The sequence below is a fragment of the Xiphophorus hellerii genome, chromosome 9, assembly GCF_003331165.1.
Source record: "Xiphophorus hellerii strain 12219 chromosome 9, Xiphophorus_hellerii-4.1, whole genome shotgun sequence".
Classification (NCBI taxonomy): Eukaryota; Metazoa; Chordata; class Actinopteri; order Cyprinodontiformes; family Poeciliidae; genus Xiphophorus; species Xiphophorus hellerii.
Genome location: NC_045680.1, coordinates 29,965,272 through 29,982,537, shown reverse-complemented (window position 1 = coordinate 29,982,537; position 17,266 = coordinate 29,965,272). Strand labels below are relative to the sequence as shown.

The window sequence follows — 17,266 nt, the reverse complement described above, 5'->3', positions numbered from 1 at the left end:
CTGCGTCACTCGACTCTGATAAATTTAGTAAAGCCTCCTCTGCTCTTTTTCCCCCCCCCCCCATCTCCTCTGTGTAAAAGCTTACAGTGACTGCTGGTGAGACAGCTACAAGCGCAAAAACATAGAGCATGAGATTCTGTTTATAGCTTCAAACACCCGACGACAATAGTCACCCAAAAATAGGCTGAAAATGCGAAGAAGCATTGCAGTCTGACAGACACTTATTCAGTTTATTTAGAAAATCAAACGGTATCGAGCTGGCTCAGTGAGTTTCAAAATGCAGTGTGTAGGAAGAGATACAAAATAATACAATAGGCAACCGTCACTTAACATTTCTCTACAGGAAGATCAAGTTAACATTCTCTATGTTTGAGCAGATCTCCGAGGGAGAAAAAAGAATAAAATACTAAAAAAAGAAACCTCCATTTTGACAAACACTACCTGATAAACAAAGAGCCCTGGGAGGCGGGGGACTCCCAGAGAACTGAGCCCGAAATACAGCTGAGCGACACGAGAACAGTGGACAACGACACGCCGCGACGCCCCGGGGCGTCCCAAAGTTAAAAGGCACCACACAATACAGGTCACAAAGAAAAACAAACAAACAAACAAATAAATAAATAAAAAGATTTCGCCACACATTTGTAATGCTGAAAGCGACAAAACTTTTAAGGCGGATACGTTGCTGTCATGTGCAAAAAGTATCTTAAAACATGTGTCCTCTCCTCTTGAGTGACAGGTGTGCTTTGATTCTCTCCTTCTTCTTCGCTGACTTCTTTTTTTAAAAAATATATCTAAAATGTGAAAAAATGTAAAGAATGATTGCATCATCACTATGTTGCTTGGTATCACAGGCATATTCAAGGCTTCCGGGAGAGTGGGGACGGTGCAAGGTGGGTGTTGGGGGGAGACGAAGGGAGGGGGAAGGGGGTGCGGTGCGGGTTTAGTTCCTGTAGCTTTTGCGTCCCTCTCCCTCCTTCAGGAAGGTCCATATGAGGGTGTTGACAATGTCGGGCTGGTCCTGCTGCAGCCAGTGGCTGGCCCCGGATATGATATTGAGACGGAAGTGATTCCTGATGTAGAGGCGGCACGCCTCGGCCATCTCCTGCTCCAGGAATGCGTCCCGCTCTCCCCACAGCAGCAGCACCGGAGACCTGACGTGCTTGTGGCTCAGAGGGAGCGAGCTGGAGACAAACAGATACAAGTTACACTTTAGCTGACATGTGGAAGAAGAAGAAGAAAAAAAGAAATTGTTTTGTAGAAATATTCATACTCCTTAAATGTTTTCACATTCTCTCACATTAAACCTGCAAACTTCAATGTATGCCATTGAAATAGGTAGGTAAGAACAGGGATGTGCACAGATAGACACTAGGTGGTGCTAGAGCACAGGCCGTTTTAACTTCAGACTAAAAGTGCCCTTCTGAAATGTTTGGGGGTGGGGGGGCGTTCAAGCAGTGTGTTAAAAATCACACACTACTAAAGCTACGTTCACACTGCAGCCAGAAGTGAACCAAACTGCAGTAGAGCTGGCACGAAAACAACAAGGAACAAAGGAGATGGTCTCCGGTCAGGAGGCCACACAGCTCTAGAAAAAAGTCTCAACTCCTTTTGAGTTGAGACTTCTGAGCTCGCCTGAAACAGGCCCAGTAGATCCTGAACAACTGAAATGCTCCTGTTTATATTATCTGCACTATAGTGGTAGTGAAATCCCACACAGTGTGTTTTCAGCTACATCATTATAGGGTTAATCAATACATATGAAATGATTGGATGAATAATGAATGACTGTACGTTGATATTTACATCCCTGGTGGTCATGGGTCAGAACAATTTCTTTCATGTGAGCAGATGAAAGCCATTCTGAGGAAGCTCGTTGCTTGAGAAGGGAGCAGATGGCCTGCCCAGTCATGCACGCACAGTTCGCATGTAAAAAAAAAAAAAAAAACAGTACATGCCCTTCAATATTCTTCCCTGTTCCTCCTTTCAGCTAACAGAAGTGGATAGTTTATTAAAGAAAGCTGCAGGATGATGCAGATATTTGGTAGACTTGTGTCAGCGATGATAGTATTTTTAGATACTGTCATCTAAAAATAGAATCTATTTTTAGATACTATTGCTAATTTATACAGATTGTTTTTAAAACGTGTGTCTTGTGTGTTTCTATTTCTCCGAAATAGAAATAGATTTTCTCTAGATGTTCTCTACATGATGTTTTGTATGTGAATTAGCAATGCTTATTATGGCTAACTCACAAAGGCTATTCTGCTGATGTTGCGCCTTTTCTCTTTGAAATGCTGATACTGATGAAGTAGTGACAGTGAGTTGTTATTCATTCCACTGTACGGATTTAAGAGTGCTGAAAAGAAGATATTGATGTCAATTCAGTGAATATTATGTCGGGATGTTTTGTTGAGCTAAAAGACTAAATTTATTCATCACAGCTGGAAATAATTGTATCTACACGGAGTGAGGAGTTAAACTTTCACTGAAGTGACTTAAAATTGTATATGACACTATAGTGAAAGATGTTTCTGCTACATGGAGGCTGTTTTTTTGTGTGTGTGTTGAGAGACATGAAGAACGGCGAGCCAGGATCCAAAAGAGCGGATTCACGTTGTGTCCACGACGATGCCAAAGAAGAACCTTCTTCTGTTCCACTTGATTGGTGGGATTGCACATATTAACGCTGCCCGGGTAGCTACAGTATGACATCCAGATCTGAAAACTGAACGGAACTGAAAACAAATCAAAGGGAAAAAAAAACTCTTGAACTTGACTGACTTGACTTAGGACTAGTAGTAGCATTGACTATTTTGTTCTGCTCGTGTTATTGTCAGAATGTGTAATAAATATGTGTTTTGTTCAACACAGTGTTTCCCTTGCTCCTCCTGAGTTGAAGCTAGTTCGGATACGCTATTTGATTATAAAGAATCATAGTCACTCATTCCTTTGTCGCAGGTGACTTACCAGATAAGTAGATTTTACACCATGAATTGTTGCACATTTAGCAACAGTACAAGCACAAATTGTAATAATGTATTTACTTGAAATTTTATGTAGTGGGCCAACACAAAGTAGAGCATAATCGTGAAGTGGAGCACATGTTGCATAACTCCCTAGACTCAGAACCAAACATGGAGAAGCAGCATTCAGTTTTTATGCTCCTCTAAACTGGAACAAACTTCCACAAAACTGCAAAACTGCTGAAACACTGAGTTCAATTAAATCAAAGCTAAACCCCCACCTGTTTAGATGTGAAAGGTCAAAGAACTTTGCTCAATATATTTGAGGTATATTTGCGTGATAATTTTGCATGTCAAAATATAATGTTTAATAGGTCACTGTATTATGTTTTTATGGTGAAAAGCACTTTTAACTTTCTTGTTGCTATAGAAATAAATTTGTTCAATGAACACACAAACGAGTCAGTAAGACTAAACCCTGCTATGTTGAGAAGTCCTCTAATTAGTCAGAAAAGTCCACTGGTATTAAGTCTCAGTATAAATGCAGCTGTTCCCTGTACAGTATGTTCCTCTGTTACAATGGTACAGTTACAGACAAGAGTTAAACCAAATGGGAAATCTGTTGGCAGACCAGAAAATAAATAAATGTTTGCAGATGTTCTCCATCCAATCTCATTGAGTTTACTGTATCTTACAATGAAGAAAGTTTTGAAAACCATATTTTTCTCCTGCTTCCCAGTCATGCACTACTTTGTGGTTGTAGATTTTGTGACAAGCACTTTAACTAAAGCGGTTAAACCTTTTTAAAATGGTAATTACTCCAAAATATTTAAAAATTTCACAGCAGACATCAGAAATATGGTTTAAAGGGGCAGCATTAGGCATCTTTCAGTAGTATTTTATAGGACAATCAAGTAACTACTGCTATACATATTAAATATGACTTAAAAGAAATTTAACTTTAAAATTTAAACTCCTTGAAATTGGGCAGCTGTATCTTTAAAAACTCCTGCTTATTATGAAACTCCGCCTGCAGGAAGTCATCAAAACATGGCCACTCTTTAAACCTTTTGATAATGTTTCTACCAGCGTTGCACTGAGAGGTACTGTAGCTCTAATGCTGAACTCAGCAGATGTGCAGGTTCACCAGTTGTTTGCTAATTGCTGCTGGCTAGTCTGAAGGACCTGAGAGGGGAAGTCGTGGGGGAGGTGTGCTCTGTGAGGCAGAGCTTAGAAGCTTGGAAACTGCAGCTAGGTCCAACCAGGCGTTTTGCACAGGTGAATGGTTGCCATGGAGATTAAAGGATTACTCAAACAAGCATGAAATAATCCAGGGAACACTCCAGTTATGGTTTTGATAAAGGAATAACATTGGAACATGATGTAAAAAAGTGGATTTTACATAATACTGTCCCTTTAAGGATACAAAAGGTTTTATCATATTGGACTGTGACACAGTCCGACTCTGAGCATTTAAAAGGTTTGTTAGTTTGGCTAAACAAAGCAATAAACAATCAGGTGACATTTTGTCAACAGAACCGGGTCACGGTGGCTGAAAAGCATCCTGCTACTGTGTATGTGGGGCAGGTCAGCGAGTTACCCCAGATGCTTTCAGACCCTTTAGAAGACTTTTCTCCAAATCTTTCTTCTTTTTTTTTTTTATTTAAAGAAAAATAAAAAAGATATGAGATATGAGTCAGCCCCCCTACCTGAAGACATTCCTGTAATAGTTGAGAGCTCCTGTCAGAGCTCCCGGCTGTGAGAGTGCATACAAGTAGGCTTCCAAGTCCTCTGCAGTGAGCCATCGGCCCTTTCTCCCGATCCCGGTGTTCCGACTGGTGAACAAGGCTTTGAGGGCCTGCAGGACAGACAGACAGACAGCAGACTGACACTGGTGCCGTTTGATCGGCAGAAAACTTGCAGGAGGACGGCCGACGTTCCCGTAACGTGAGACAGAGAAGCTGCATCGCAGGTGAGATCAGCTCTGACGACCTTCAGCTGCAGTTCAGGCATCTCATGCTGTGCTTCTAAACCTGAAAAACTCAGACTGAATATGGGATCACTGTTAAAGCTGATTATCAAAACTGCTGCCAAAACATCAGGGATCTCTAAAATTCAAGAAAAAAAGTGAAATGGCTCACCCTCATGCAGATTTCTAGTTGATCACACTTAAAACATTTCAGATCAAACCATTTTCAATGTCAGACACAAATATGATCAGTCTGCATCATTCACAACCATTTCACTTATTAAGTGAAATTAACTTAAAAGCTGCTGAAGAGTTCATCCCTTGTGATCAGTTGATCTTCAACGAGGCTGAATTGAAAGTAGAAAAAGCCAAAAGTCCTCCATAATGATGTATGGAGATATTGCAAGTTCAGGAAGCTTTAAAAACTGAATTTTTGAATCAACTTTGGGTGTTTTTGTCTGATACCACCATTTATTAGATAATCTAAAACCTTTAAGCAAAATGTTTCTAGTCATATTATTTTGACTTCAATGCTGTATTCATTTTTGTAATATTAGGACTTTCTATTGGTACTTTTACGACTTTATTCTTAAAATATTGTCTTTACTTTTTGTATTATTAGATATTTATTCTCGTATTATTTCAACTTCGTTGTCATGTGACTTTTCTAGCAATATTATGACTTTTTCTCATACTACTTTTTTCTCACAGTATTATGACATTATTCCCATAATATTATGACTTTATTCTTATAATTTACTTTTTCATTCTTAGCCTGGCCCTAACACTCCGTCGTAGGGGACAGAAACTGTACTGCAGCACCGTTTAATAAGGCGATAATAAGGCACCAGCTTCCTCTCATAGGAAAGAGGCCAATGCAGCTTCAGCCTCAGCACTAAGAAGCTCTATTTATGCAAAATAATTGAAATCCAATCTGTTGACAAATCTGAAATTGTCTCTGATCATTTACATATCAGGGAAAAAGGTATCAACCCTATTAAATGGGGGACACTTTGAATATTAGGTGAGTATTTGTAGATTGTACACAGGAGTGCATGTCTACCAATGACACTGACACAGAAAAACAAACACTGCAACAGTGTGCGACATTCGCCAGTGCACACACACCCCTACACGCACACACACAAGTGTGTGCCCACATAGACACAAGCTTGACCTTGAAAAGCATATAAGCCCACCTTGAAGTCGTTGATGGAGAGCATGAGCTCTGGGAAGCGGGGCAGCTGGAAGAAAAAGAAATGGCTGGATTTCAGCAGCTGGCTGGGGTGACGCAGAGCATAGTCTGGAGGAGAAAGAGAAGACAGACAAGAGGGGGAGCAAGGGAGACGTTTCATTTTTGGTTTTAATTAACGGGAAGTTTGCACACACTTGCAAGGGCGGAGGATGGGATTTGACTTTGCCGCCCCGTCTCCTGCAGTCAAACCTGCTGTTCTTGCTTTGTGCGTGCCTCCCTGTAATTAGCTCCTCATCATCCTGCTCCCCCAAAGGCAGAGGAAGATTTGCCAGCTAGATGCAGACACGCAATCGGAGTAATGACGCCTCCTAATTAACGATCATAATTCCTGTAATATTCCGAGCCAGATTGGAGTTTCTCTAATTAGCACGAGGGAAAATTGGTTTTCCTTTGAAGCATGAAGAGCGACGCATGAGGATGTGCTCGTGGCGAGATCGTACCTGTGAACACAGAAGGATGGGGGCAGTTCAGGACTATCAGCTTGGTCACCATCTCAGGGTAGTGTATGGCAAACAGCCACGCTATGGTTCCACCCCAGTCGTGGCCCACAAGGCAACACCTGTTGTACCCTTGGAAGGAAACAAACAAACACACACACAACATTTTCCTTTTCATCAAAACTACACCATGTGGACATAGTCTCATAAATAAAGACTCTCCCTCATGCAGATTTCTAGTTTATCACACTTTAAACATTTCAGATCAAACCATTTTCAGTATTAGACACAAATAACATCAGTCAGCATCATTTAAACAATTTTATTTTATGTTTTTTTCATCTGAAAAGAGAAAAAGAACTTGGCCTCGGCTTGGTTTGCGTAACAGGATAACAATTTGAAGCAGAGCAGAGTTAGCCTCTGGACAGCTCAACACCTTAAAACCTTAAAGATAAAGGTCTCGGAGTGGCCAAGTCAAAGTCTGGACTTGCAATAGGAACCAGAAGCTTAAAAACACTGTAAAAAAAAAAAAGAAGCAAAATGCGCCCTTTTTCCCCTCACTGTCTGAAGTTAAATCAGACCAAATTTCTCCTGTTTTGGATCAGTTAGAATTATTACAATTATTTCTATTCACTAAATGCCACAAAAATGAGAGAATATTTAAGATTTTTATTTATTAATGTCATTAATGTCATTAAAATACATTTTCTGAGTGTTTGGTAGCTTCTTATAGTCAGAAAAATTAAACGTATGTAAACTTCTGGTTTCAACTGTAGTTTCAGAAGTACACACACTGTTTGCCCTTTATAGCCTCTGAAACACTTTTTTACGGTACAGCATAGCAGGTAACACCTTCCACCCTAAAAGAACCTTTGCTCTTGTCTAATTAAAGTTTGTAATGACCGACAGCTGAGGCAGACCATGACTAAAGGATCAGAATGATCATATAACTGTTCGCATCCCCACTGAGTAATCCCCCTGAGCAACCTGTGATAGACCCATTTCCACCTGTTTATACGATTTAGCCGCCCATCAACGCCGAGCTCACACATCCTTCACAGCGACTCAGCAAAGTCTCAGCGCTGCTTCAGACAAATCACTGCCTGCTCATTCCCTTTTAATGGAGGAGACGAGAGCAGCAGCCGACTGCTTTAACTATCACCTTCTGTCACATTACAAACACAAAGCTCTGTGTATTTCACTGGGATTTTATGTGGCAAACCCACACAAAGTAGTCAATAGCAACGAAGCAGAAGGAAAACAATACATTGAGTTTTACAACCTGTGTCAATTTGTATCCATAAACTCTAGCCTTATGGAATTACCGAAAGAAGGACGCGGTAATACTAATAGTAACACTATTGTGATTACAAAGAACGATTCTAAAGAATTTGTAATCATTTTTATTATTTGGGTCAGGGACTGTTGGAAGAGGAGGACACTTTATCGAACATTGCCAGGTTAGCAGACAAAATCAAGTTTATGTAGCTTTTCTATTTATAATCCTATGAGGAACAGCAAACCAAAACTGTCTTTAAAAACACATTTAAAAACGATAAAGATGATTTGGTGTCAGGAAATTGGGATGAAGCCAACAACAGGTGAATCTAACAAGAATGTAGTCCTGGAGGCTATCCAAGCTAGCATGAAGGATATCCAAGTAGACCTGAAGCAGGAGCGTTGTACTTTGTCCAAACGGATCAAAAAGGATCCAAAAGGATCCAAAAGACAACCAGATTCTTCTAAAATAAGGAATTAGCAAGAAGCTGAATGAATTTGGGATGGAACTACAAACAACAGCTGAGCAATGGAACGCCACTCTGATACCCATCATCCTCCAGATAACACAGGACGATGTGGTTTTAGTCAAAGCACATTCAGCCTGTGGACGGACTTGAAAACGTAGTTTTACGGACTTGAAAACGTAGTTTTAATTTGAAAACCATGTATAATTTTTTGTGCCACTTTACCCATAATGCTCTGCCTGATGTTGTTCCATCAGTTAACGTAACACATTTCCTTTGTAATATGAAAGAGGTATGAATACTTTTGCAACTCTGTAATGTGGATTTTTACCAGTGGGTCTGGACTGAAGTGTGGCTCGTGTCAACGTCTCTTAGAGTCTAGTTGAGGGCTCTGCGAGCTACGGCTCCAAAATCGAAATGTTTTTGATTATGGGTACAAAAGGAAATGGTCATTTTAGGATTTGTTTTTTTTTTCTGTACGTTCTTATGCAAAATATGCACATAATATTTACAGCAGGCTAAAAGTCATTAGCATTGAGCTATGTTATTTATCTTTCTTCATTTTTTTATTTATGGAAAAGTCTCACCTCCATTCAACAAAAAAGTATTTTTTTTTCTTTTGTAGTTGAGAACTCATTGTGCTTTAAAATCTGAAAATAGAAATACATTTTCGTTTCACTCGTTAGCTTTCACAATGAAACATTTCATGTTGTACATATTCGAAAACAGTTCTTGTGCGGCTCGAGTTTAATTTTGTAGCGGGGGGGGTGGGGGGGCAAAAGCGGCTCTTTGACCGGAAAAGGTTGCTGACCCCTGGTTCAGTTGGTTGCTGAGCAGAGGACAGCAGGTATTGTACAATCAGAGCAAGCTTTTTTTTCCACGCTTAAGTGACCATCAAGCATGATTTGCACAGCAGGATAAATTATTGAGCACTTCACTCCCCACAGCCTGTGAAGTAACGTACAGTGACAGCAGGAACAATGCAGAGAGCTCTTCCTCCAGCCATCACTGACTTTAATAAAACAGTGCTTTCCTTAATGTTTCACAGAGAATGTGCTCCGAAGATTGTGGAGGATATCACCAAAGGCTGAACTGCTCACTGGGCTCAGATTAGGGACAACACATCAGGCTAATAGAGGAGTTTAATCCACATTCAGCTTCTGGACAGGCGCTGGCCTGTCTGCAAATAGGAAACCAATCAACCAGTAGCAACCAGTAGCAGAGGCTACACTGGGTTCCTTCTGGCTCTCTGGGGTTTATAAGAACTCAACTTCTTTTATTTGTTTTCTTTTACTTTTTACACTTTTGGAGAAATGCTGTGTTATGGTAACAGTCGAGAGACAGTCAGCGAGGAGACATCACTTATGAATGAGCCTTTTAGCACAACAGCAGAGGAGGCAGCATTCACAGCTACAGTTATGACAAAATCAAAGCTCATCTTCTTTCAGTTCTGATAAAATCTAACTTTAAGCGTACAGAAACACTCAACATTTTCCATACTGTCATTTCATGTTGAAAAGCTGCCTCTGGGTTTTGCAGCGACGTCCACTCATGGGAAGACTAGGACAATTTAAGTAACTGTGTTACCTTCAGTTGTTATTAAAATGCTGTATATATCAAATATGACTTAAAAGAAATTCGACTTTGCAATTTGACGCCTTGAAATTGGGCCACTGTCTCTTTAAGAAGCTCCTGCTCTTTCCACCACCCCGCCTACAGCACATCGTCACAGCAATGCTCCTTCATTATGTTGTTCTTAGGATCATTGGACTGAGAAGTTATGATGGAGGAACAACACTATAACATGATTCAAAGCTCAAAACAGTTGATTTTACATAATAAACTCCCTTTAAGTAATCTTCCTCAGTATAAAGAATAATTGGAATTGAATTCTGTGGAAGTATTAGAATCTTTATAATTCTTCTCAGATTGATGTGCAGCAGCAGTTGCTTCTCTTAGGAAGCTGTCGGTGTCTTTCCAGCCTGACACTGTCTACATGTAGAACTCCTGCAGTCACAATGACCCAGGATGTCTTCACTTTAGCATCAGCCCATTACTGCTTCCTCTGTTCCATTTTGCTTTCATTTTTGTTTAAAGACAAAAGCAGCGTGAGATCTGGTGTTTATTTTCACACGCTTGACTTTTAAATTTGAAATAATTTAGAACCAGGTGAGGATTAGAGGATTTACTGTATATTCTGAAAGGTTAAACAAAGGGTGTACTTTCTTTTTCCAATAACTTTAATTTATTTTTATTTTCTAAAGCAAAAGTTTGCATCGCTTGTCTCATGTTAATGGAAAAAAATCAGAAATATGATGAATGTTACTGGCTTTCAACCATAGTCTAACTGGAATACATTCAATGTTTTCTTTTTCAAGTTTGAATGGTTGAATTTATGCTTACTTTGCACATTAAAAATGAAATACTGCTACAAGGTACAACAACTAAAGAACTGATAAATGAAGATGTCAGCAAAATGTTGTAATTGTGCTGATAAACCATTTTGACCTTCAGCCTCTGTAATCAGCTTTATTTTCAGCTTCCTGCCACTGATTTGAATCAACTCCCTGAAACCTAAACGCCCATTAGTGTTCAAGATGGTGGACAAGCTGAGAAAATCCTTCTGTAGTGAGATGTAGCAAAAGTAAAAGTGTGTGCGCCTGCTAATTGTTCTGATAAAGCGAAACAATATGTCAGGGCTGGACATTGATGTAAAGCTCGTGTTTCTTTAACTGGTTAAATAGTTTCTGTAACTGGTTTATATGAAATACATGGAGGAACGTCTGATGTGCCAAAAAGCACCTTTGCTTCCGTCTCCTCTTCAAATACAGACATCTCCGTGTAAATGAACAACAGCAACTGCAGGAAAAACAGAAGGTGACCGTTCGAATTAGATCAGGTTTCTTGTAGTTACTGCAAAAGTAGCCACTTAGCACACTGTTAGTTCTGAAGTGACAGCTGAGAACCTGAATCTTCAGCGACACTTCAATGTTGGATTTAAATAGAACCTTAAAAAGGAGCTAAAGTGTGAAATCTGCATTAGTTTTAAGAGTAAAAGGAGGGGGGGAAAGGCAGCAGCTATTCTGGTCAGATAATTGTCAGATGATGGTGGTGGTGTGTGAGGACAGCCTCCAGCTTGCTCCCTGCTTGTGTTAGGATGGAGTCATCAGGCTGACTCACAGGAAGTTTGTCATGCTGTGTGCGCTGCAGGCCAGAGGGCTGTTCAAAGACCACAGACTGATAAACAAGTTTATATTTGACCTGAGACACAGTCACAACACCGTCCAGCCTGCCCTCTGGAGATTACAGGGAGGCGCTTCTTACCCAGGTACTCCACAATATCTTTCACGTCGGTGACCAGGTGGTCCAGCTGGTAGTTCTCCGTGGAGAGCGGCAGGTCGGATTCGCCGTAGCCGCGCATGTCCACAGCCACCACACGGAACTCGCTCTTGAACTCACGCAGCTGGTAGCGCCAGGAGAACCTGAAGAGAAACATGTATGGTTGTGATTCTGTCAGGTCGTAGTCATATTTAAAATAAATTTTAATATCCATTCAAGTGGGGCTTGTCAGATTTTGAAAATAACTTTTAAGCAAGTATTAACCCTCCCACTGTTTTAAGAGACGGAGTCCATTGAACCCTGGGAGTTTTTTACCGTGTCCGCGGTCGCTTTTACTTTTTTTTTTTTGTGCCTGGTTTCGGGAACTGACGGTCTGACCAAACTCCTCCCTGACTCCTGCAGTCTTACCACCAGAGTTCAAATACTTTTCATTAACCCCGTCATTTATGTTTTTAAATGTACTTCCTTTAGTGGTCTGTAGGGATGGTCAATATGAACCTAAAGTTTTATCACAATATTTTGTGGTACTGGTATGATAACAATAAAAGTGATGATTCAAACCATTTATTACTTCTTTTTTTAGGTAACTGTATGACTTTGACTGCATGACACAACAATCATACTGCAGCTCTACAAACACAAATACTGCTGCTGAAAAACATTCACATTTCTCATGTGTTCAGCAGGATATAAACTGGATATACTGGACATATTCTTATATCCAGTCATATAAAAAAGTGTGATTTATATCACTAAACTGCACACATATTTTCAAATTTATTGATATTTATTTATACTTTCATTGAAAACACGTGGTGAAAATAGGAAACAACCCTGACAGTTTTGACAGAATAGTTTTGGGAGGTTTTCAATATCATTAATCAGGAAACCACCTTTTTTTATATTTTGCATCTAAACATTCCAACAATTTAGTTTGCTTCAATAAAGTTTTGCATGTTTTAGTTTATTATTTAAACAGATTTAAAAAAAAAAGAACGCCACATACATTTTTACATTTACCAAAATAAAAGGGAGCTTTTAACTTGGCCCTCAGGACAAAAATTGGGACACAGCTGGATTAAACCATATTCATTGATAAGAATGGTCCAGTCAAAGTTCAGACCTGCACTGAATAGGAAATTAGGACTGAATACAAGCACATGGGACACTTTTTGACTTTAAATCCTTTTACAGCTGTTCACTACTTTGTTTTGGTCTATCTCACAACATCCTGAATGTTGCAGGGTTATGCGTACTGCTGTACGATCCTCCGTACGCTGCTCTGGCTTTCGAAAAGTAAGTGAACAGATTTCAAAAAGGAAGAGCTGCATCTTTCTGACCACCTTCAGCTCAGTTCATCATCCCAATCAGGGAGATGGAGAGTGAAGCAGAAACTGCTCCTGTCTACTGTTAAATGAATCCCTTTTCAGCCCTCAGCCTACATAACATCCTATAGATATGGACAGGCTTATAGCTCTTTGGCTTCACTCCAGGACACAATCCTCAGCATATAGATGTTTTTTTTTTTTCCATTTCAGGATAAGGACATCCTGAAACACCCCCCTCACTATCCCACCCAAGCCAATTATAATCCACGTCTGTGAATAAGACTGGGATGGATTTTTGCTGAAGTCAGAATGCAGATAATAAACAGTGCTGCGGCAGCCTTACGGTGAAGAAGTGATACAGTCAATGGATGTTGTATGCAAAATGCAGAGTGTAAATGTTTGCAGCTGGACCCGGGGCGGTGCTCTCACTGCTACACCTACCAGAACTCGGGGAAGCCATGCAAAAACAGCATGAGGGGCTTTCCTCTCTCCCCAGCAGCAACGTAGTGGAACCGCAGGCCAGACTCCTGCAGAACGGAAAGACGCACAAATCAAACCTGCGGCGACAACCTCATCCCCCTCTTCATACCCAGCCACAAAATACCGACTCAGCATTTCATGATTTACTGTACCTCGAGTGAAAAACTGAGCATCAGCTAATGTTAAAGCGGTAAGCGCACGCGCGCCTCCTAAGGAAATAAAGCATGTCATCTGAGGTGGACGAGTTGAATATATTTCACTGAAAAGATTAATGCGCCTTGGGATAGGTGTCAATCTACAACACAAAAAATTATGATCAAGATAAATCTGTAGGCAGCTCCTTATGGTTGAATTCTGTCTTTGCATTTACTTCTCAACTATGTCACGAGGGTTACAGCTGTAGTTTGTAACTTTTATTTTAAAAATGTATATGTTTTTTACATATTTGTTAAAATGATCATTATGTCGTGAACCAACCAATCAGAACCAGGAGGAGGTGCTTAGTGCTGGCAATCACTCTTGTGCTCACCCTCTGCTGCTTGCTACACAAATGATAATGCTAGTGAGCATAGATGAAGGTGCATAAACAGTTCTGTACGTTTTTTTCCCTCCTCTAGCACATTGAGCAGCGTACAGAAGGTTAATAGACAGCGCGAAGTCCTTCCTCCAGGCTTTTTGACCGGGGAGGCGCATTTTTGTAGACAGCAGTAGCACTGGGAGGAGGTGGAGGAGCTTGATTTTTTTTCACAGATTATCTGTCTCATAACATATTGTCAGGACATGGTGACAAAAACATATTTTGTAAAATGTGACATACTGTAGCTTTAAATCACTTTACATCCACCTGTGCCTTTTGTTTTCCCATAACCTTTTGTTGTAGATTCAAGAAGAAAGAAGGAGATACGCTTTTTAATTATCTGTGTCTCTGATCCACCTGTCAATAATGCCTGTTTGAGTGAAAAGGTTAGTGTGTGTTTTACAACATAACTTAAAAAAGGTATTTCTTGAGGCTTTGTTGAGACCAAAACAGAACTTTTCAGCCTACATAATACTACGAGAGGCCAAAAAGCTAACAGGGCTAACAAGTGTGTTCAGGGGGATGTGAAAAGACATCCCCCTGAACACACCACCCTCACTTTTAAACAATGTTATTCGGAATTTCGTTCAGAATTTATGGGAAGATAGATGGCGCTAAATATAGGTAAATCCTGGAAGAAAGTATCTAAAAGATTGGCAAAGACTTGAGAGTCAGTAAGAGGCTTAGCTTCTAGCTGGACGATGACCCTACAGTTTATGGTCATTGTGCAAAAGGCAGGGTGCTGTGATAGCGAGGGCGCCAAGAAAATGGTGGGAAAAAAAAAAAAATCAAACTTGAGAACATGCTTTTGCTTGATTTTTTTTTTTTTAGTATCATCATTTGAGTAGAGTTATCTGATGACAGGCAGGTAAAGACGGAGAAGCAGAAATGAAAGCTCTCAGGAGAAAACAAAAAACAGAAGAGGGACGATGAAAGATGTCACAGTATGAAAAAAACTTTTCAAAGTGGTTGACAGACAGTAGGTAGCAATTTCAGTCTATCAAACTTCTAAATATTCAGGTTATCTTAAATTACTAGTAAAATCAACTCTTGCAACTGTGCTGTAGCTACATGTGTATAGCGGTGCTAATGTGTCTCCATACACCTCAGACAGTAGCTGCCCTCCTGACCTAAACATACAGATAGAACAACTAGGTTTGGAAAAATTGAAAAATGCTATTTACAAATTGGCACTACTTTATCTGGTATGTTACATAAAGTCTCAGTAAAATACATTACTGTATCAGGTTGTAAAGTGACAAAACATAGGAAATCCGACGGGTGTGGATACTTTTGAAAGGCATTGTAGTGCAGCACAGAAACATTTGAACTAGATTCAGCTGTTTGGGAAAAAGAACAGGCAGAGGAACACAGGGCATCATCTCGACTGCAGCACTTCAAGTCCAAAACAAATCTCCAGTGAACTTTACACTGACAAAACCAACATCGGAGGGTCAGAGGTCACAAGAGCAAATCATGTTTATGGATCAAAGCAGTGTGTCGTTTTCAAATTGGAGCCTCCCCTCAACAATCAGTAGTTTCATTTTACTGCTATCTGCATTATGTATTTTCACTTGAATATATTGATTCTACAGATCAGTATTTTATTTGCAAAACATAAAAGAGGTGAAGCACTTCTTTGGGCAGAACTGCTCAACGGATTATCAACAAAGTCCCAGATCAGCTGTTAAAACACGCAGTGAACACAGTCTGCAGCTGAATCCCGAGTTCTGCTTGTACTTGTGACAGATTACTAGGGGGGGGTGAAAACTCTCCTACACACTGTATGTTTTTGTTGCGGGAGGATTTAGTGACCAACATACTAAATTACATAATCGTTTTAACACGTCCTGTAGCTGTAGGTTGGTTGTTTGGAGGCAGGTTGCAGCCCCGCTGCAAGCGGAGTGGTGAGGCGGAGGAGCTGTTCTTTCAGCACCGCCACCTGAGCTCCGCCAAGCCAACAACACAACAACAAGAGACCGCTTCACGATTCGGCTCAACTGAACCAGGCCCTGTCCGGCTTGTCACGACGCGACGCAGCGGGAGGGGGGGTGGGGTTAAAAAAAAAAAAAGAGAGAGAGAAAGAGAGAGAGGGAGAGCGAAAGAAAGAGGGGGTGCGGAAGGGGGCGAAAAAGGTGTGCGAGCACACGTGAACACACGCGCGAGGGACTCAAACACAATGAGTTCCAGCTCGGGCGCGAGACGGCGCGCGCGTCTTACCTTGATCCTAACATAACAATGAGTTCCCAAGGACGTGTCATTCAGACAAGCCGGGGGAGTTTCACGTATCCCCCATTGGAAGGTTGTTGTCGGTCTCAGCACGATGTTCCAGCAAAGTTTCAGCAGGGCTGCGGTGGTGCAGAGAGCACAATAACCGTAGATCAGCGTCCAGTATCCCCAAACTCTGATTTTCAGCGCAAGTCTGATCAGAAATAACAGCAAGTTGTTAAGGACTCTCGCCATCTTCGCATTGCCGCAGGAAATCAATCCAGGTCGCTTTGCCTATTGATTTCCTTCCGTTAACCTGCCGGCTGGTGTTAAACCACAGCTCCGGGGGAGGGGTCGGAGGAGGGAGGCAGTTGTCTCGCTACCAGCTCATACGCACGACTGTCTGAAGGGAGGGTCCCGACGAGCGGCTGAATGGGACTGTGGCACGAGCGTCACGTCAGATTTTCGCGCTTGCGTGTGACACCGGCGGTGGTTTAGCGGGACGCGGTGCTGCCCGACAGGGAAGGACGGACCAAATGTCAGCCAGTAACCCGTTAGCGGCGGAGAATCCTGGGTTATTTTCCTTTGTTTTCATCGCAGCCGAGAAAAGACGGCGCTTTTTTCAGGGTAGAGAGAGGAAGTCCAGAAAAATCACTGCAAAACGGTATGGCGTCACGTCGCTGCTATGGTAACAACACCGCAATGACAACACAGCCTGCGTGCTTAGAATGCAATCAGCTGCTCTGGATTTACCAAGTTATTTTTCAAACGTCTCACCAGGCAGTTTCATATACATAAGCCATGACATGATGGCTGGGGTTGTAATGATCTATTTGAAATAATCAATACGGGTGTACTAAAAATATGAAGTTAGAGGTCAAATGTGATCCAGGACATTTGTAAAAAGAAGAGGCTGCACTCAGCGTTCAGTGAATTCCTCTAACATTAAAGAATGCCACATG

The 17,266-nt window shown here is 41.0% G+C and overlaps 1 protein-coding gene across 2 annotated transcripts; it reads right to left on the bottom strand.

Annotated features, from left to right (window-relative positions):
* Positions 1–211: 211 nt before the first annotated feature.
* On the bottom strand, positions 212–16,956 carry LOC116726427 (epoxide hydrolase 4-like). Of its 2 annotated transcripts, none has more exons than XM_032573152.1 (7): positions 16,317–16,956; positions 13,481–13,566; positions 11,697–11,854; positions 6,631–6,759; positions 6,135–6,179; positions 4,676–4,824; positions 212–1,184 (listed from the first exon to the last, which is right to left on the bottom strand). In XM_032573152.1, the coding sequence occupies exons 1-7, from the start codon at positions 16,557–16,559 to the stop codon at positions 861–863; spliced, it is 1,134 nt and encodes a 377-aa protein (XP_032429043.1). In that variant the 5' UTR covers positions 16,560–16,956; the 3' UTR covers positions 212–860. The 2 variants fall into 2 exon arrangements, with proteins under 2 accessions (XP_032429043.1, XP_032429044.1); XM_032573153.1 differs by having other exon boundaries at positions 6,135–6,238; positions 16,317–16,950.
* Between the last annotated feature and the right edge of the window lie 310 nt (positions 16,957–17,266).